At 36.8% G+C, this 22319-nt stretch overlaps 1 protein-coding gene across 1 annotated transcript in view; it reads right to left on the bottom strand.

Annotated features, from left to right (window-relative positions):
• BANK1 (B cell scaffold protein with ankyrin repeats 1) overlaps positions 1–22319 on the bottom strand; it is a 117818-nt gene that overhangs the window by 66821 nt on the left and 28678 nt on the right. The window contains exons 6-7 of the mRNA XM_029286691.1: positions 14619–14742; positions 6434–6630 (exon numbers count right to left, since the gene is read on the bottom strand). Coding sequence (XP_029142524.1) covers positions 6434–6630; positions 14619–14742 — 321 coding nt within the window. The remainder of the gene's footprint in view (positions 1–6433; positions 6631–14618; positions 14743–22319) is intronic.

The following is a 22319-nucleotide window of genomic DNA, read 5'->3' as shown; positions in this document are numbered from 1 at the left end:
TCTGATGACGCGATGAGTGAGGCATAGTAGTTAGTCCTAGCCTTCCTCAGCGCCACAAGGTAGGATCTAAGATGTATCCTTACCTGTGCTCGATCGGATTCGGTTCGGCTGGCCCTCCAACTGCTCTCTAGGCGTCTTTTCCGACGTTTCATCTCTCTCAGCCCCTCGGTAAACCAAGGAGATGGTCGAGATCCACGTCTGATCTGATTTCTTTTTGAAAACCTCCAGCAATGGAGCATCACAATACCAGACAAAAGCTGTACCACTGCTTAATTATTCTCATTGTCAGGAAATTTCTCCTCAGTTCCAGGTTGGATAGCTATTTGTTTGTTTATTGGTTGCTCATCTTACCACAGGGTAACTCTGGGCAGTTTATAATATTTAAAAGGATAAAATTATATAAACTATACAATATACTGTAAATAAAATATTAAGATATAAATATTCAATCCTGAATAAAAGACGGGGAGGATGGGAGTAGGATGAGCAGGGATGGAGGTGGAATCTATTATTCATTTACCAAACCCCCAATGTGAAGCCCCTCCCCATTGGAGCCCCAAGCCAAATGGCAGACCCAGGTCTGTAAGCTCTAGCAGAAGGCCAGAAGGATGGGAGCCTCTTTAATGAGTTTCCACCCATTGCTTCTTGTCCTACTCTTGGGAGCACTGGAGAACAAATTGACCCCACTTCTCTGTGACTGCCCCTCAAGTACTGGAAGATAGTTATCATGGCACCCTTGATCCCTTAATGTCACCCTTAATTTGTTAGCCTAGACATACCTAGTTCCATTAAGAGTTTATTGTACAGTTTGGCTTCCAAACCCTTATCCTCTTTGTTGCTCTTCTCTGCACTCTCTTCGGGGTCTCAACTTCTTCTTTTTTGTATCATTTTACAAACTGGACTGGACACATTATCCCAAGTGTGGCCTTACTAGTTCAGAATAAAGTGGTACTATTACTTCTTGCGATCTTGATACTAACCCTCTGTTGATGCAGCTGAGATATGCATTGGCTTTTTTTGCAGTTGCAGCACACAGAGGGCTCATATCCACTAGGACTCCAAGATCCCTCTCACACTTACTACTTTTACTTTTATAAAAATCAGAAACTCTTCATGGACATTATGCTAAAAATGGACAAAAATAAATTGGCAATGTCAAGATTTACTGATTAAAAAGTATGTGTATGGGAAGGTGGTCTGATAGCCATACATTCTGGCATGCCAGTCTTTTCTAAAATGTAAAGTTTTCTGATCCTAAAGAGATCTTCCTTTCAAAGAAGAAATAATAATGCCTTTTTGCCCTCAAGAACAAGTATAGTAGTAATGTTTTCTGGAAAGGAGGGAACTAAGAAGCACTGAAGAAATAAGCAGCAGTGTGAACAAAACTGTTACTGGACCATAAAAATAGAAACTGTGATAGAACTAATAAACATGTTTCTCTTTCTCTCCATCCCTCAGCTTCAAGTAAGAAAAGTTCTGAAAAAGATATTTGCCTTAGATTATCTTCAAGATTCAAGAGCATGTTGACCTATATTGTTATGGTCCAGCACACACAAAATACATCTACAAGTATAATCCTATTGCAAGAAAATCACATTTCTGACAAAGTGGAATTTGTTGAAAGACCAAAGCAGTGTTTCATGATTTCATCCTTTGATATAATATTCTGAAAATTTTCCTAGTTGATGGATTCTGTTCTTTTTCATATAAAAAGAACATCTACACACAAAACTAGATCTTTATCTTCAACTGACTGTAAATTAACTAATGTACTGCTTGATACATATTTATCTAGGCAGCTAAATTGTAAAAAAATATATATTTTTAATAAGAGGGTTTTCCCGCACTTCTTTGCATCTACATAAATATACATTTTGCAAAACTGAACGAAGTATTTCGGGTTCAGAAAACCGGATACTGTTGTTAGAATAAATTTCTCCTATATACTCAGATTAATGTGCTATTGAGTAAAACTGCTCTTTAATTTGAAAATAAATAATATTTGGTGAATGGTCTCATGTCATGATTGCATAACAGTATCCTTTAAAGTTCAGACATTACAGAAGGAAGCTCTATTACTCTACTGTAGCAAAAAAAAAGAGAGAGAGAGACTGGTAGCACCTTTTCTGATTAACAATTTTATATTCACATTTGTAAATGCTGCTGATGTTATTATCATGTGTCTATTTATGTATATTTTTTCGGCTACGCACACACACATATTTCTTTCTCTTGAAACAGCCAGGAACTGTACACAAAACACTGTTAATGCATCTCTGTACCAAAATTAAAAATAATACACAAATTTGGATATAGTTTAGAATGCAATAAAATCACTGTAAGAATCAATTCATTCTTACAGTTTTAAATTACCTGGTAAACAGATTTGTTTGTTGATGGCAAAACAACTTTGGGTTTTTGCAGAGTGCCCCCAGGAAGGAATTTGAAAATTGGTGTGCCACCACTGAAAAATGGTCACAATATGTGGATGCTCACAATATGTGGAGGGCTGAAATTGCCATGACTAAAAGCAAAGAGGACTCTCAACAGAACATGGTCAGGTACCCTCCACACTTGGTTGAAAAACAAGCAAGAAGCCTATTGCCATGTAAGGCAAGATTGGTGAAGTAGATGTAAGATTTAAACCCTGGAACTGTATAGTGGACTTGATTGCTAGACTTTGCAATAGCTAATTTTCATTATTAGAGCTTCTTGTATTTACATTAAAAAACTCCACTTATAAACTGAGCCTTCTCCTTGACTAGTCCATGCTAGATCCTGAATGATGGTTTACATTTTCAGCAAGATGTAGTGCTATGGCCTTAATGAAGATCTGACTTCATGAGTCAATAACACATGAGGCCACAAACAGAGTCTCCTTAATGAATCTCAATACCCAGGTCAACTTTAATTGAAGTAAGATTGATAGAGGGTTTTTTTTCCACTGACACAATTGATTCAAATGAATGGGAATAAAAATCTGATAATATGTTATTATAGGTGTAGATTGTTATTTGAGCTAAAGATAACAGCAAATTTCATCAGTTTATTGAAGATATGTAGATAACTACACCTATATAAATAGCTGCAAAATTAAAATATTTGCAAAGTCTTGATAAAAATATCAAATTGAAATAAGTTTGTTCATATCAGGATAGTCTGTGTCATTTTTTAAAAAACAAACAAGCAAAGCATTTCAGACTAAGTGTATATATTTAATATTGCTAAATAAATATAAATTATTTTAGTTGCACATCTACTTTTAAAATCTGTTTAGGGAATTTTTCTTTCTGTGGTGCTGCCCCTAATGTGATAATATGAAGGCAGGTAGAGCCCTCAGACCAGAACCTCAGTGTGGCATACATAATTCATAGTGATTTCCTGTTATCTCATTTCCATAAGAGAAACATTTAAAGCTGGAAGAAATATAGTCATCCAATGAGTTTCATGACTGAATAGAAATTTGAACCCGAGTCTCCTTGTTCTTTGATCAATAGTAACATCTTAATACTGTCCTGCTTCTTTTTGAGGTAGGCTTTCTACCTCTGCCAATTTCTTGTGTGACTTTGGGGAACCTGAATATTTTGTATATTCTTGAACTATTTCACAGTATAAAAAGTGTACCCTGATGTTCATTTTATGTAAGTTCTATCTGAGGATCAGCTTTAAAATTCTAATGGGAAATTCCTGGAAGCAGATTAAGCTGAGCTGTTTTTTGGGCTCAAGGCCATGTGGAAAGAAAAGCTACTTCTCCATATCCCTACCCATTAACGTAGCAAAAAGAAAGCATTTTTCAATCTTTAATGAACTAAGGGAGATGACAAGGATCAGCTATTTTTTCCAGGTAGTGAATTTCAACATAATAATTCATTCTAATTTCTAGTACAGAAGGATCTGCGGATCTAATTTGATTTTATCCTGGACTTATATATTTCAGATGATTTATATACATTGATTTGGATATACTTTGCTGTGGTTGTGAAGAACATAGATAAGTGATCAGTTTGTAGGGTAGTAGAAGTCTCAGATGCCCCATGACAAATCAACACATTACTTTTTATTAGCGTATTGTATTATCAGTATCAGAGTTTTCCATTGTTTGATGTATTCAAAGTAGATTTCCACTTTTAAATCACTGTGTTCAATAGCTATTTTCCATTAACTATATCACTTAATCATTCTTGGCCTATCCCTTCCACTTAAAGATCTGTTTAAAGGTCTGTTATGCTGTGTCTCTTGGCTCTGGAACTAAGAAATAGTCATATATATATATATATACTATGTTGTGCAATGCTCTCTTCCAATTAATTTCCCATTGAATAGAGGTTGAAATGGAGACTATTATTCTCTTGGAATAATGAATATAAGCAAAATGGAATTTCTGGGAGGTAATGAGATGGTAGCTGATCCCAGCAGGTGCCATCTTCCACACAAGCATCTCTTATGCCACAATGTATTAACTTTCTCAGATGACTTTTGGATAAAAAAATTGGTTACCAGAATTTTCACATGGATTGTAATGTAAAATTAGCAGTGGTAGCAAAACACCTAGCAAAGGGAGGGGGAAACTATTTATTTTCTTCTTTGGGTCTTTTCCTACTTCCTCTTTTGAGAATGTTGGTTCAGCCTCATACAAGAGCTCTCCTTGAAAAAGATTGAGTGAAAATGTGTAATGTAATGTAACAGCATTTAAAGTAAACACTACAAAAATGCTACAACATGATTTTTAAAATCTTCCAGCTTTACTGAAAACCATTTGGCAGTAGCACATATTTCTACCTTTTAGTTTAATTATTCTGGCAAAAAGCTCTAAAGTAAAAAATCCAGCCAAAGTCCACCTCCCCATTGTATTGGCAACCCAGGATGAATACTATGAAGAGAAAGAACTATAATTGTTCCAAGCATATAAACTAAGGGAAGGAACACAATGTTTTAAATCAAGCCTGTTTCTGAGATGAAAATTATCTGGAGAATTTTTAGTTGAATTTTTGGCCAAAAAGGAATCTTTTTTTTTCAAAGTATGGGTTTCATGGCTATTACCATTGGCTGATTTACTCTGCATGTTATTGCTAGTCCACATACATTGTCTATTTCTCTATGTTACTTACATGATTTCCCCAATATATGCTTTGATTCCCCCTACACAAATAGTAAATTATTTTTCCTTATATAGCTTTTTCTAGTATTTGGATATCTCTTTGGTCAGAAGGATATATCTATGAATGATGGAGATTCAGCTGAAAGCTTGCCTTTTACGAAGTTATTTTCAACCTCAACTTTTAGAATCAGAATTCTCTTTGATTGCTATACAGACACAGATAAATCATAGAAGTTTATCTTATACTCTATGTTGAACCATCTTCAAGATGTAATTTAACATGCACTGTAATATATCAGCTTCTATTTCTCCTTTCCCCTCTCCCTCTCCTCTCCTTTCCCCTCCCCCTTCCCTCCTGTTAATTAATTTATATTAATATAAATTATATACAATATATTTATATTGATTCCCATCGATACTTTTTCAAGAAAGAAACGATGTCTGCTTTACATTGCCAGATACCAACTTTTAGGAATTCAAGAAGACTTTGTTGCCTTCCTTCAATGAAGCTTAGAATAAATCTGATGATGTAAAACAAGACAATCCCTCCCAATTATACTATATAATATATTAGAATATATAGTACATTTTTATAATACTAAATTTGAAAAATCAAATATGCAATTGATGCAAAAAGTATCTAAATAATGGTTGGTCATATGATGTGCTTCATTCTCTATAATTATGCATTTTATTCTGATTCAAAAAGCAAAAACATCAAATTATTATGAAACAGTATAATAAATAATAATAATAATAATAATAATAATAATAATAATAATAATAATAATAAGAAGAAGAAGTTTGAAGGGACCTTGGAGGTCATCTAGTCCAACCCCCTGCTCAGGCAGGAAACCCTATACCAGGAGTGTCAAACTTGCAACGTCATGTGACATATTGTGATGTATCGCGACTTTTCCCCCATTGCTGGAGCTGGGGTGGGCGTGGTTTCAGCATGATGCATTCGGCCTGCAGGCCGGCAGTTTGACACCCCTGCCCTATACCATTTGAGACAAATGGCTGTCCAGTCTCTTCTTAAAAACTTCCAGTGTTGGAGCATTCACAGCTTCTGGAGGCAGGGTTGTTCCACTGGTTAATTGTTCTAACTGTCAGGAAATTTCTCCTTAGTTCTAGGAGTTATGTATCATTAGGATTAATGCTTATAGTTTTGTATGTAATTTTTCATAAATCTGATTATAATATTCACAAATCTGTCTGTTCACAGATTTCTTTGCATGTTTTATCACAATGAAAATTCACAAAATGTAATAGTGTTCCCATTTATTTCACAGCATATTATGGCTGTAATATTCATATGTAATAGCAGATACTTACTGACAATTGTGCAAGGATCTTCCAAATTTCCTTCTGGCCATACTTTTTTGCAACATGAGCAGGGTTTTCTCCATACTTATTAGTAATTCTACATGCTTGAATGACTTTGGGATCTTGGAGAAGAAGTGCAGCAAGTTTCTTTAATCCAAATTTAGCTGCACAATGGAGAAGAGTGGGAAGTTCCTCTAACTGCAAATCTGGATTGAGAAACAAACATGTGCATATATATCACAAAACATTATACAATTCCTTTAGAAGACAGGGGAAGAAATAAATACAGAAGGATGAAAGAAACAATGTAATCTATAAAATTAACCATTGCAACCAATTCTACGTGGGACAAACATCATGTCAATTAAAAACCAGGATCCATGAACACCGGCTGGCAGTCACATGCCACGACCCCAAATCCTTAATCTCTACCCACACCAACACCAAACAGCACCAGTTCGATTGGAGCAACACAAAAATCAGCCACGTTATCACCAGCCAAGCTTGTGAGTCCATGGAAGCCTGGCACTCCACAAGCAATTCCATCAATAGACACAATGATCTACAACCAGCCTATGAACCCCTCAGGATCCAGCCAACCAGAGACAGCACCGACTCTCAATCAACCCACACAAACCCCCCTCCCACCAGCAATTCACCTCCCAATGAACCTGACCTGAGGTAACCTCCCCATCACAAGACTCATCACAAGACTCACTGATGTCTCACATCTGGCCCATTACAAGACCCATCACAGACCCTCACTTGACACACCCACACCTGAAGCCCTTACAAACAGAAGAACGCTGACATTGACATCCCCTAAACTCTGCTGAAGATGTTACCTAGCTGGTAATGAAACGTTCAGAAACCAACCCACAAGCTTGGAGAACGAACCTTTACCCTCAAAGAAATATATACATTAAAGAGTCATGAAGCATGGTAGATGAAGACCAACTATTCAGTTGCTAAATATTGCTGACCCCTGCTCTCTCTGATGTCTCATTTTTGAACTGAGCTTCCATTGGACAGCCCTTCAAATTCAAGATTATCTTCAGTAAAGCTGGACACAAGACAACTTTTTTGGGCATATAGATAGATTATATATGTCCTTTTACATGCAGCTACCATTCCTTTCAAATTAATAATGGATTTTTGAACAGCTATCATTATGCTTTTGGAACTCTATTTACAACTTAGGACAACTGAATAATAATTGTGTGTGTTAATAGAAATAAGTACAATAGAAATAGTACAAACAGCACAAAGAAGCCTGATATATATTTATGATCCATGAATTTTAATTGCACATTTGTCTTTTTGTTGCTTAGTTAAACAAAATTCTGCAGAGATGTGCTGTGGTAATTGGAAAGATAATAGTTTCTTTCAATGGCATAGAGTAACAAATACAGCTAAAATGTGTGAAGAATATCAGTTTGCTAATCATATAGACCATTTAAAAGCTTCTGTAATAGGCACTATACATGTGAGGATGGGGCTTTTAAACATTGTCATGAAATAGGTCAAGAACTGAGGCTGTTCCTTTTATTTGTCACTTGAGTCCTTGTGAAAAAAATAAACCAAAACCAAATGTTCATTACAAGGCACATATTGTTATCAGCTGGAATAACATTACTCAATAAAACACTGAGTTCTTATTCAGCATCATTGGGATCATGCATTTTAAAAGACAAGGGATAAATTGCACAATGTAATAACAATAGCATGGTAATATGAAGAAATAAGAACTGTGCTATATTAAACAAAACTCTCTCTAGTTCTGCACTCCTGTCCTTTCTCAGAAGCTAACCAAGCATTCATACATGGTAAATCATAACAGCACTTTCCTGCTCATATTCTCCAGCAACTTGATATTATAGGCTTCTCAGAACTTGAAAAAAATAATAAAAATTTGCAGAAATTTGATATATTCCTTCAATAACAGGAAAATCCAGCATTTAACCACTTCCCCTGTCTATCAAATGGCTGTTAGCAAGAGAATTAAGAGATCCTTACCCTAGCAAATTTAGACATATTTATTAAAGTGAAAGCATCCAGTTGTCAAGATTTCTGCTATCCACCCCTTTTTTCTTTCAATAAATCTGATTAAATAAGATTTTGGGAGAACGTTGCTTTTAGTTGCCAAGAGCTCCACAGTAAGCTAAACAAAAAGCTGCACATTCATTTGGGCAGTGAGTGTCCCTTACTTGGAAATTAAAAGTTCTTTTAATTTTAGGATCCATAGCCATTCTGTGGAGCTGACAGACCGTAGGGTTTTCCTCAAAGTTGTAAGTGAAACTGGTGTACTAAGTGTGGGGCATGGATGTCTGTTACTTTTTCCCATGAGCTCCTTGATTCTGGATAGCCCTTCCAGTAAACCAGTTCCTCTTGTGTTTTGAGTCCAGATTGCTTCTACTTCTATTAGCCTTGTGAGGTAATCCAGACAAGAAGAATATCCAGAGATGCTATCTCTATCTTTATTGCAAGATTATATTAACATTATCTTGCAAAATTGAAAGATCGTGTCTCTCTCCTCGCTTTTACAGTCCAAGAAACTAGGGAAGGTCCCTTCTGAAAAGTTTGTTACACTGTCATTCCAATTTCTTCTTATCTGATCATTGCCTAGATCAGGGGTCAGCATAGCTGACTCAGGAATTCTGGGAGTTGAAGTCCACAAGTCATAAAAGAGCCGAGGTTGCCTACCCCTGGCCTAGACTGTGGCTTTTCTTCCTGTTTCTCAAGATCAATACCACATAACATTATAACTTCACACTCATTACATTCCTATACTAGAAGGGCAGTACTTTCCATGAAATCTCTCCAACGTTGGAATGCTGATTTTATCACAAGAAAGTCCTTACGGAAGATGTTATAGTTCTGTTCTGCTAGTAAAAGCAACTTGGAATAAAATGCACATGGCAGGAGATACGTCCCCTTCTTTCTTTCCCTGGAGAAGAACCACTCCAACTGCCACATCGAAGCATTTGTCTGTACCATGAATTTGTACATGGACTCTTCATGCAGTTGTTGTAAAGTGGAACTTTTTTCAGTTCCTGGAATGTTGTCTGTTCTTGAATAGACCATATACACTTGCAACTTTTCTTTTATGAGTTGAGACAATGGTCTGGTGCATTCTGCAAAATGAGGAGTGAATTTTCTATAGAAATTGGCAAATCCCAATTGTAGATGGTCCAGAAGATCTGAAATAATGAGCAATGACTACTGGTCTCTAACTTATCTCTGGTTAAGAAACCTATAGTTATGAAATGTAAGATATAAGTTGTCATCTCCTTTACGGATGAAAAATGTAAGTGCATATACTGGAGATTTGAAAGGGTAAGTAAATCCTTTCTTTAAACTGTTACCCAGAAATTCTTTCTAGATCATTAAGTCTCATGTAAGCATTGAGTACCGTCTCTTCACAGACATTTGGGTTTTGGGCACACACAAAATCACACACAATGCATTTGCTTCCTGCTTTTCCAATCACATTTGCAAATTTTAAGTATTTCTCTAGCAAGGGAGGAGAGTGACCCTGTTGAACCAGCTTGGGGTAGGGTGACAGTGCTGTTAATAGCTTGATGATGGAAAAGAAATTGTTCCTTGCTCCCAGTATACATTTGGCTTATGCAACTGCAATCCATTGCAGAGATCAGAGAAATGCCTTAAGGGACAGGAGGAAGAGTGGCTACCAATATAACATTCAGATAAAAGAGACCCAAGTCCAGAGCAGGAATGTAACATGACTAAATGTCTTAGAGAATGTCAGAGCGTGCGGTCACTTGGGGGGTTATCTGTGCCCTCGGGGCCACCTGAAACAGGATACAATTGGTTGTGGAATCTTCTTGGAACTGCTGAAAGGGCTGCATTGTAAACTGGAGATAGGTGGCATCTTATTCCTCCCCTTCTGTTGAGGAATGGGTGTTCAATTCTAAGTAGATGGATTCTTTTACTTCTCTTTCAAACCAATGGTCCTCTCTATCCAAAATATTTGCTTCCTTTTCCTCAAAGAAAAAAACAACCCAGTCCAGCTGCCTTTTGAAGAAAAAAGCACCTTTCAGCTAGTACTAATCTATATGACATTGGATTCCTAGTCTGAGTTACCTTGAAGAGCTGATACCAATCAGTTTCCAGCATAGTGGGAATCTGTAAGGAAGTACTCACACAAATGGCAAAAATTGTGTGTGATCTTATCCTGTACTGTCAGTTGTAGGAAATAATGGTTCATAACACTGGTTCAGCTCAAAGCAGCTACTATCTATTGTTTCCACCAACATTGGGCTTTCTAGTGTCCTAGTGGTGGTGCAGTGACTAGAATGCAGTACTGCAGGCTATTTCTGCTGACTGCCAGCTGCCAGCAGTTTGGCAGCTCGATTCTCACTGGCTCAAGGCTGACTCAACCTTCTGTCCTTCCGAGATTGGTAAAATGAGGACCCAGATTGTTGGGGGTAATATGCTGGCTCTGTAAATCACTTAGAGAGATCTGTAAAGCACTGTGAAGCGGTATATAAGTCTAGGTGCTATTGCTAGTGGATAAACAAAACTTTTGTACTGCAGCTTTATCTATGAAATTGGACATTAGCTTGACTCAATAAAGGCAGTGAGTTGTACTTCCTGGCCCAAGTCTAAACATAGAGTACAAGTGCTTGTGTGCTGTCAGTAGTCTGAGCTCTCTTACATGCCTGAAGTGCTCCTTGTGGAGGAGGGAACTCTTGGATGAGGGGCCCAGAAGCTTCCAGAAACTATTGCCTTGAAGCAATTTGGACACTTGCTTCAACATTATATTACACTGGGTCTGTGTATTATACTTTATTATTGTGTATTATAATTCTCTTGGTGTCAGCACTGGATTTCCTCTGATTTTTAAACTTCACTTACAAAACCAGATATGTCCATTATTTTCTCTGTCAATTCAGAACCAACAAGTATATTTTACTTATTAAACGGAATGAACATTTTTATGCTAGGATCACTTCCCAAACAGATAGCCGTTTATTCCCTATCATCACCACCTTATTCAGATCCCACTGTAATTACTGTTAATTACAACTCTTGACCTGTAAACCTACATTTTCACTATCAACAGGGAAAATCTGAATGCACGAACAGCAATTATCTCAGAAAACCACAGTTCACCACAGCATGAGGTGCTTTTTTTTAATCTAGATGAATTGGATAAGAACCCAGCAAGGAATATGTGCAAATAATGTTTTGGAAAATATTGTTATTGCTTTACTTTTATTTATTCCTCCATGATTATTGGGCCCACAGAAGAATATATAGTTTGAATTTGTACTGAACTGCAGCACTGCTAAAATACATCTTGGACTAAGGAGGCTGGGTAAAGGGGAAAGCTTGCTGCTGCTTTCCATTGTTCATGCCTGAGGTGGTTGCTTCACACTATCTTAATGGTAGGGGTAGCCTTAATTTATGATGATCCCCAGATTGTCAATATGGACAGTTAAATTTTGTGTTTGATACACACTGCCCTTAAATGGGATTTACTTAGGAATATTAATATTGTTTTATAGGTGGTATATATCTATGTATGTATGTGCATGTATTATCTACATCTACATGTATGGATTAACTAGAGTGCTTGAATGAAAACACTGATGGCAAAGACCACGGAGAGTCAACACACGGAGAGAATATTTACCTCTATGAAAACAGTGGTTCCATGCTATGAATATGAATGGAATAAAATATAGAATGGTTCCATGCTATGAATATGAATGGAATAAAATATAGAATGGTTCCATGCTATGAATATGAATGGAATAAAATATAGAATGGTTATTAGGATATGTTCAGTCTATGTTTAAAACTTCTAAAAGTGATTGTGGACACTTTAAAAAGTTTAAAACACACAAACATCCAGTTACAGATGTAATTTTAGCAAACAGTATGGTGACCAAAGCAAATGACTCCTTCTCCTCCTCTTCTTCCTCCTTCTCCTATTTCTTTAGAATAGAAGGCATTTTGGAAAAATGTTTTATGGCAGAGTAAGATAATCAGGGCATAATCTCAAGGTTGCATTTTTTTTCTTGACCAAAATCAGACTCAATGTCATGTAGAAGCTTCATGTCTAATCAAAATATCTTGATGCAATCATATCGGAAAAGATAGAAATGATCATCCAAGGGGAAGGAGATTATTGCATATTCCTAGAATTGTTTTTGTATGATACAGCCTGGAGATATTGTGTATAACAAGGAACAGATGGAAGAGAAATCTGCAGGTGGAGACCCAGCAGGAACAAGGAGGAACAGGCAGCACCAAGAAACAGATCTGCCAAACAGGCTGTTGGTGGAGCTGTCAACGCTGCTAACATTGGATGTTCTTGCTTTGACAACAGATGGAAATGTAGCCATCTTTTCTCTTTCGCTTTTAGAGTTAGATGATGTTGGGAGGGGGGATGTGGATGAGAGTCCAGTTAGTCATAACAACAATAACTCAGCTGTGAGAATCAAGGTTATTGTGCCCAGAGCTGACAGAGATTTGCGGGCTGGAGAGCTGGGGAGAAAGCCCGTGCTTCAAGCTAATTGGGGAATGTGATTTATGACTGCTAATTGGAGAAGGGAATTGTGCTTTTGCTACTTTGTGCAGAGGGGCGAATTCAGTTTTTGGCTTTAACTATATAGTGCCAATACTTTGTTTCTTGAATAAAAGATTCTTTAAGGTAAACAATGCCTCAAAGTTCTTTTAAAGAGTTTCATCTGTCGGAACCATGACATTAGCTTTTGGAGGACATTAGTGAGGATTGCCTATCAAAGGAATCAAAACCCAGCCTGCCCAGAAATTTTCTTCTTTTCTTATTGCCCCCCTCTTCCACGCTGCAAAGGACCTCAGTGGTCAAAGTACCAGTGGATATTGTGTGAGTCAGGGAGGGAGGTAGTGAAGCAGATAAAAGACTCTCTGTATAGTACTGTGTACAGTATGTATAGTTTGTTAAGCCACATTGGAAACATGCACAAATTATCTACCAGACAGTACCACAACAATAAACTTTAATCTGGATTAATTTGGAGAATCATGGGGTGAATACATTTGCAACATTTTCTCACCCTTTCAAAGAAGAGAAAAGGAAGGACAACTGGAGCTGGTATACTACTTGATACCAATAAGGAAAACCTGTATCTCTACTTGTGCTCATGTGTATACAGTAATTATTTTTCAGTTAACAATTTCAGAAGAAGACTCCATAGGGGGTTAGCTAAATAGATCTCATTGTGGACCTTACTTTGCAGTCATTCTCTGTGGCTCTAAGATTTAAGAGAGGGGATCTGTTTTGGCCTAAATGGGACTTCAGTTTACCTCTTTTCTCTGCTTTTTCAGAAGTCTGCTGTGGGCAGAAAATGCCAGCTAACATGATGCCACATTTGCCCATTACCTTCAAATCCAATTCAATGGAAGGAATTAAAAGCGATTCATGATGGCCTGTACGTACATCCACTTTCACCCAGAAGTTAATGGGATCTAAGCTATTGGTGAGTAATTAGCAATGGGATCTTAGAGTCATGGGGGACAGCTCAATAAAAATGCCAACTCAGAGTGCAGGGGCCACTGTTGTGGTAAGAAAAGGTAAATTTGAATATTAACTATAATTTCACTACCTTACTTGAAACGAACAAAGATTCATTTATTTTACCAGTGAAATCTTTTAAAAAAATGCATTGTGAGGGGCTTCTGTTTAATGTTAAAAGCTGTCAGCCAGTCAGCGAAATATATTTCTAGTATACATCATCAAATATAATTCTTCACTTCATTTCTCCTTTTATATTTTTTCCCAGTCTCTTGTGCCTGGGCAGTCTCAATCTATTTATTTATTCCAGTTATATCTTTCCAACTCTTTCTAGGATTATGGAAGTTTACAGTCATAAATCAACATTTAAGACATCCTTAGATAAAATAATCAATGAACAATTTAAAGCTTTCACAGTAATAATGTAATAATAATTTATAAATTAATATTATAATCCAGCCAAATAATATTGATGAAACAATTATTAGCCAATAATAAAAAACAATAAATTATGAACACTATCTTCTTCACATTTTTTAATTGGGGTGTGGTCTTTTGTAACACTTGAGGTTCTCACAAAGTGTGCCCTGTATTAGCAAGTATGAAAAATGACCCTGGTATGAACCTTCTCAGTAAACAAAGCAGACAAAGGATAATATACGTACATACCAATTTCCTGGTCGTGATCCGTGACTTCATTTGGAAAACTGCTAAAATCATGAGAAATAATTGAACTTTTCAGCAAGAGTGTGAGAATGTTATCCATTTTCTCTGCTGAGGAAAACTTGAAAGCCTGTGGGGTGAGATAGAGGCAAGGAAAACAAAGAATAACCTGAGGGCATGCAGATTTGTACCATTGTCCAAAAGCAAAAAGCGCAAGCTCATGTGGGAATATTTTGCACCACTGAAGCTGGAAACAGCTATTAGTTTTTAAGAGTGGCTGGTGGACTGGAAAGAAGGATAATTTCTCAGATTGGTTTAAGGGCATGGGAAATCACTGAAGATCAGTGGAAGTTTATCATGGCAACTATTTCCTGGAGAAACACAAGTCCTGAAAAGTAATTAAAGTAATTAAAAGACATTAATATGCCCGAAACAACAACTGTGATGTCCTGGGTGGGCTTCTTTAATGGAATTTACAACACTCAATGAAGTGGGCTACTTCTGAAGATCCTCCAGTAGTGGAGTAGAATCTTTTCCTACCTTTCAGAACTCAGATCATAGAATGTTAAAAAAAACCCTGCAAAATCTGTTTTCAGAGGTGACAATAGGTTATTTATGTTCATACTGAACACCAATGCCTGCATTGTTATGACTCCCGCAACTGATTAAAAAATGTTACCACATAAAATTCTTTTCAATAAGGTTATCTACTGTCACAGGTTGGCTATGAAAGGTAAATATAACTTTGAGGTTTAGATGCAAGATACTTCAGGATAGTGCCATGTAGAAAAGAAATATTCTTTGAAAAAAAGAAATATTTTGCCCCCTTTCTACCAGATTTGTCTGATTTATTAAAAAAAAGCCACATTGCTTTTTAAATTTATTTCAAAGAAGAAGAGGATGTTGGAGAAATTTCTTTGGGTGAAGTCTGGTGGCATTGCAATTATTTAGAATAGAATAGAATAGAATAGAATAGAATAGAATAGAATAGAATAGAATAGAATAGAATAGAATAGAATAGAATAGAACTGGAAGGGACCTTGGAGGTCTTTTAGTCCAGCCCCCTGCTCAAGCAGGAGAACATATACTGTCTCAGACAGGTGAATGTTTAGTCTCTTCTTAAAAATCTCCAGTGATGGAGCGCCCATGATTTCTGGGGGTAAGCTGTTCCACTGGTTGATTGTCCTCACTGTCAGGAAGTTTCTCCTTAATTCCAGGTTGCTTCTCTCTTTGATCAGTTTCCTTCCCTCTGGTGCTTTGGTGAACAACCTGGCCCCATCTGCCTTGTGGCAGCCCCTCAGATACTAGAACACGGCTATCATGTCTCCCCTATTTCTTCTTTTCTTTAGACTAGCCAAACCAAAGTCCCGTAGCTGTTCTTCGTATGTTTTAGTCTCCAGGCCTTTGATCATCTTTGTTGCTCTTTTCTTCATTTTTTCCAAACTCTCAACATCTTTTGTGATATGGCAACCAAAATTGCCTGCAGTATTCCAGGTGTGGTCTTACTAGGGTTTTATAAAGTGGTACTAATACTTCACGTGATCTTGATTCTATGCCTCTGTTTATACAACCCAGGATTGTATTAGCTTTTTTGGTTACTGCTGCACACTGCTGGCTCATAGTCAAGAGATCATCCACTAGGACTCCAAGATCCCTTTCACAGTTATTGTTTTTAAGCCAGGTCTCACCCAATCTGTATTTATACTTTTGGTTTTTCCTGCCTAATTGTAAAACTTTGCTTTTCTCCATATTAAAACTCATTTTGTTGGCTAGGGCCCATTGTTCAAGTTTGTCAAGATCTTTTTGGATCCTGAGCTTGTCTTCTGGGGTGTTGGCTACTCCTGTCAGTTTGGTGTCATCTTCAAATTTGATGAGTTCCCCTTCAATTCCCACATCTAAGTAATTGATGAAGATATTGAAGAGTACTGGGCCTAAGACGGAACCTTGTGGTACCCCACTGCTTACTTCTCTCCATGTGGATGTAGTGCCATTGAGGACTACTCATTGAGTACGGTTTGTCAGCCAACTACAGATCCACCTGGTGGTGATGTTGTCTACTCCACCTTTTCCTACCTTACCAAGGAGTACTTACTACATCCACTGCGTTTTGCTGGTCTACTAGTTTAGTCACTTTATCGAAGAATGAGATAAGATTGGTTTGGCATGATCTGTTTTTAACAAACCCATGCTGGCTACTAGTTATGACTTTGTTTGTTTCTAGTTGTTTGCAGATCTGTTTTTTTATGATCTTTTCTAGGATCTTCCCAGGTATTGATGTTAAACTGATCTGTAGTTTCCTGGGTCTGTTCCCCCCCCTTTCTTGAAGATGGGGACCATATCAGCCCTTTTCCAATCCTCCGATATTTCACTGGTGCTCCAGGATTTATGAAAGATGTGGTACAACGGTTCTGAGACAACATCGCCAGCTCCTTCAGAACTCTGGGATGTAATCTGTCGGGTCCCGCTGATTTATATTTGTCAAGGTTGGATAGGTGTTCTCTTACCGTTTAATTTTTGTTTCTAGTATGTCTTTTGCAGTGGTTTTTTTTCTTGTTATGTTGGGCTATAATTTCTTTTTGTGTGAAGACTGAACCAAAGTATGAGTTAAGCAGTTCTGCTTTCTCCCTGTTGCCTGTAATTTCCTTGCCATCTTCTGTCTTTAGTGGGCCTACATTTTCCTTGACTTTTTTCTTGTTGTTAATATGTTGGAAGAAACTTTTTTTTATTGTCCTTGATTTCTGTTGCAAGTCTTTGTTTGTTCTGAGCCTTTGCTTTCCTGGCTTCATCTTTGCATGTTCTGGCTGTCTGCTGATAATCGGCCTTAGTTATGTGTCCCTCTCTCCATTTTTTGTATTTGTCCTTTTTGTCTTTCAGTTTGTTAGAGAGATCTTTGTGCAACCATGCTGGTTTCTTCTTGGATTTCTTGTTTTTCTTTCTCAATGGTATTGTGCTAGTCTGGGCTTTTGTGATAGCATTTTTCAGGGGTTTCCCACACTTCTTGGGTTGTTTTCCTCTTTAGGATTTTTATCCATGGGATCTTTCCTAAGTTCTCTCTGAGTATATTAAAGTCAGCTCTTTTGAAGTTTAAGACATTGGTTGGATTGTTTTTTATTGCTAGTGTTTGCATTATATTAAATGCAAACACGTGATCACTTTCAGCCAAGGTTCTGGCAATTTCGATTCCCTCTATCATTTCTTCTCTGCTTGTAAGGATTAAGTCCAGCATAGCTTTATGTCTCGTTCCCTCCTCCACCTTTTGGGTGACAAAGTTGTCGGCTAGGTTGGTTAGGAATCTGTTTGATCTCCCGCTCACTGCAGAGTTTGCCTCTCAGTTGATATCTGAATAGTTGAAGTCTCCCATTACTACTGTGGTATGCTTCCTACAAGCATTTGTTAACTGGTGGGCAAAGAGTTCATCTATTTCTTCTGATTGTTTGGGTGGCCTATAATATACACCTATGGTAATGTCACTTTTTTTCTTTTATATTGACCCATATACTTTCTGGAGGGATTTTATCTTTGATCATGTGCATTTCTGCAGATATGTAGTGTTCTCTTACATATGAAGAGAAGGACAAGGGGTGACATGATAGCAGTGTTCCAATATCTCAGGGGCTGCCACAAAGAAGAGGGAGTCAAGCTATTTTTAAGGGTAATTTTTTAAGGGTAATTTTAAGGATAATTTTAATGATTGGCCTTCTTAAATATTTCCTTTTAATTCGGTTTTTAATGTAGATATTATTGTATTATTGTATTGTGGTTTTTATGAGGCTGTTAGCCGCCCTGAGTCCTATGAGGAGAAGGGCGGGGTACAAATTAAATTATTATTATTATTATTATTATTATTATTATTATTATTATTATTATTATTATTATTATTATTATTATTATTATTATTATTATTATTATTATTATTTTCCAAAGCGCCTGAAGGCAGGACAAGAAGCAACGGGTAGAAACTAATCAAGGAGAGAAGCAACCTAGAACTAAGGAGAAACTTCCTGACAGTTAGAACAATTAACCAGTGGAACAACCTGCCTCCAGAAGCGGTGAATGCTCCAACACTGGAAGTTTTTAAGAAGAGACTGGACAGCCATTTGTCCAAAATGGTATAGGGTTTCCTGCCTGATCAGGGGATTGGACTAGATGACCTCCAAGGTCCCTTCCAACTTTACTATTATTATTATTATATAGTGCAAGTCCCCCTCCTCTTTTTGTAGACCTGTTTCTTTTGAACAATTTGTATCCATCCATCAATCCATTCCATTCATGGGTTTCGTCCCACCAGGTTTCTGTTATGCCAACTATGTCATACTCTCCCTTGTGTACTATTGCTTCTAGTTCGCCCTGTTTGTTCCCCAAACTTTGAGTATTGGTATATAAGCATTTAAGACTTTTATGCCTGTCCATGGGTGTTTCCTGTATCTCCTGATTGTTGTTTGAGTTTTTCTTTTTTTTCATCACTGCCTACCTCATTGTTTGATTTGTTATGTGAATTTCATGGCACCATTTCCTCATGTCACTATCACTAGGCTCTGTGGTGTGTTTTTAATTAATTACACAGTAGGATGTCATTTCTAGTTTTTCCATTGGGAATCAGGTTTATGTGCAGGGAGGAGATTGAGAAAGTAAAGGTGGTAGCCATAACTGAATGAAATCAAAGGCCCATCCCTTTGTCATATGTAAAAGGATTTGGGTTCAGGTTGTGATTGCCATCTTGTTTGTTTGTTTGATTATTATTTTTTGCCACTTGCTTGCAAATATCTTTGTTGGCAAGTAGCCGGGCAAGTTTTAGATTGGTGAAAGGTACATAATAGAAGCCATTAACAGTTGCACTTGGTACCACTAGTCCTCAGAATAAAACTGAAAACTTCTACCATCCTGGGAATAAGATTATAAAATGCAGAAACCTTTTTTTCTATGGAAGAAAACATTTGAGAAGCTGCAAGCCAACATTTCAAGCTACTATTTGCTAGCCCTACATTGCCTTAAGGTATTGTTTGTTTTGGTAACTGCAACTGTGCTCTCTTGCCTTTACATTTTATTAGTTGTCAGCTCTCCATCCATCAAGAACAGGGCAATATATCACCAGGAAGAAAGCAACATGTCTGTTGTTCAAGACACATTTTGAGCTTTCACAATGCAAATTGTCTTCTGGTAATGGCATATTAGAAAACAGGGCAAGCCTGTTTTTTGTCCTCTAGCCAATGCTGGGTATTGTTTTTCCTGGGCTTGAGGCATGATTGGAGTTTTGATTCCAGCAAATTGGATGGCCACATCTACGTCTTCATATTCCTGAGTAGAGGAAGCAGAAATAAAGCAAAGTGACCACTGTGTAGCTTAATTTCTTTTCTCTAGAGCAGTGTTTCTCTACCTCTGTCAATTTAAAATGCATGGACTTCAACTGGCAGAATTCCCTAGTGGTTGGGGAATTCTGGGAGTTGAAGTCCAAACATCATACAATCATGGAAGTTGAGAAACACCACTCCAGGGTGTCTAGATAGCCCCCAAACACCATAGCATAGATGCTACTCTCTCACTGAGAGACTGAGCCACCAAACTGGCTGTATTTAGAATGGCTTGGAGATGATAGTTCAGCTTTTCAAATGTTTCCTTCCTCAAAAAAATGTTTTTGCATTTTATAATCTTATTCCCAGGATGGTAGAAATTTTGAGTTTTATTCTGAGCACTAGTGGTACCAAGTGCAACTGTTAAGAGTTGCACTTGGTTCAGGAGTTTTGAATCTAATCTAGTAGGACACCCCATTCTCTCATGTGTGTTTGTGTGGTTCTCCTCTTTCTCCTTCCTAGTTGATTGTTGCTATTAGTTCCTTTTAGTTGTGACAGCCTATCATTTCTGGTTTGCAAGATTTTGTGCCTTTCAGCTTATTTACACAGTTTTCCTTTTCATACTTTCTCAGAAGCACATTCATATGGGACTTAGTCATAGAATGAAGGGGTTTTTAAAACACAGATATTCACCTGAGCAATATGAGTAATTTCAAAAACTGAAATGAATAATCAGTAAGACATGTTTAAACACTGGTGTGGCAAAATAGAAGAGATTGAACGACAAGGATAGGAGATCTTTATTCTGAATCTTCTGAATCACGAACTCCCTGGAAGATTTTAGGCATGCATTCTCTTGCAGCCTCAGTAATTCACCCAGGACTATTGGGAAATACAACATGGAAAATTTTTCATATACACTGTGTGATATAACAAAATGGGATCTGCTGTGTATGAATGTAATTTTCCAGTGTTTGCTCCCAATACCCCAAGCATTCCTCAGCTCAAAGGTATGCATGTTTTGTGAAATTGCATAAAAATAAATATATATTCAGTAGACAGTTGAATAAGTGAAACGGTATCAGTTGTCAGTGGAGGCCCCATTTTATAGCCCTTTTATAAGATGGCAATTCCAGATGATCAGACTTTCTGTTTCTCAATTTTCTGAATCTAATATAAAACATACTTCTAGACTGAACTGGGTTGTTTTGAGTATTTTCAGATTTTTGGAGACATCAGATGTTATCTCTTTACATGGCTGTAACAGTACTGACATATACTAAAATTAATTGCAATTCAGGCCTCCAGTTACTATGTGGTCATGGACAAAACTGATCTATGTGGTCTCTAAGAGTTGACACTGATTTGATAGCATATAATCAATCAATCAATTAATCAAACAGTTACTATGTGGTCTGATGAAAAAGATGTCCATCTTCCTCAAATATCAGAATTATTCCATTATTTCTGAGATGAAGGAAGTGGCCAACAGGAACATCCCATTTGAGTGCCTTGCTTGTACACATCTTTTCTGTTTTCATGGCACACACCTTTATTTTTCTAGTGCTGGGTATAACCAGCTTTATTTTGGCTTCTAGAATGTTAACAGCTTAATAGTTCCTGTGATTTTATTGTTATTCATAAAATGTTGTTATTTGCTGCCTTTTTATTTTTATATCACTTACATTTCAGCATTCTGATATAACAATACACAATCTCTCATAAAAAAACAGGCTAGTAATATTATGATAAATAAATAATACTAATTAGCTAATTGGTCTCACTGGAAATCTCTATCTGAAAGCTTTTGTATTTATTCAGAAAATTATAACCTACTTTTGACTTTACACTAGAGAGCTCTACAAGAACATAAAAAGAATATACTATAAAATCTTACATTTAGCAAAAATGCAGAAGCAATTTTTATTTTAAAATCTTATAATTTGTCCTCACTTTTGGGGGAAAAACCCTTTGAAAGTCAATAATATTTTGGACATTACTTTATACCCTGAAGAAACATCAGTAATTCTTACTTGACTGAGCTCAGTTGATTGTATTCCATGTGTCAAGGAAACGTAGTTTTCCAGAATAACTGGATTTGGTCTTATTATGTTAAGTTAGATCATTTTGGAATTTGTCTTTAATTATCATAGAAGGTGAGCCATATATACGTTTTATTTTTTTCCTCAAAAATAATATATTATGAAGGAAAAAAAATAAAGTGGGAATCTAAAACTGTAAGGTTTGGCCTTACTATGTAGATTTAATTTGTAAGCTAGATAATTTTGGAATTTGTCTTTAATTATCAAAGAAGGTGAGCCATTTATATGTTTGTTTCCCTTAAAATATAATATATTCTGAAGGAAAATAATAAAGTGGGAATCTAAAACTGTATAAGCATACATTTGAATATATTTTT

This window comes from Protobothrops mucrosquamatus, unplaced genomic scaffold, assembly GCF_001527695.2.
Source record: "Protobothrops mucrosquamatus isolate PMUCROS unplaced genomic scaffold, P.Mucros_1.0 scaffold_224, whole genome shotgun sequence".
Lineage (NCBI taxonomy): Eukaryota > Metazoa > Chordata > Lepidosauria > Squamata > Viperidae > Protobothrops > Protobothrops mucrosquamatus.
The sequence above is the reverse complement of the archived record's forward strand: the minus strand, read 5'-3'. Positions and strand labels throughout refer to the sequence as shown.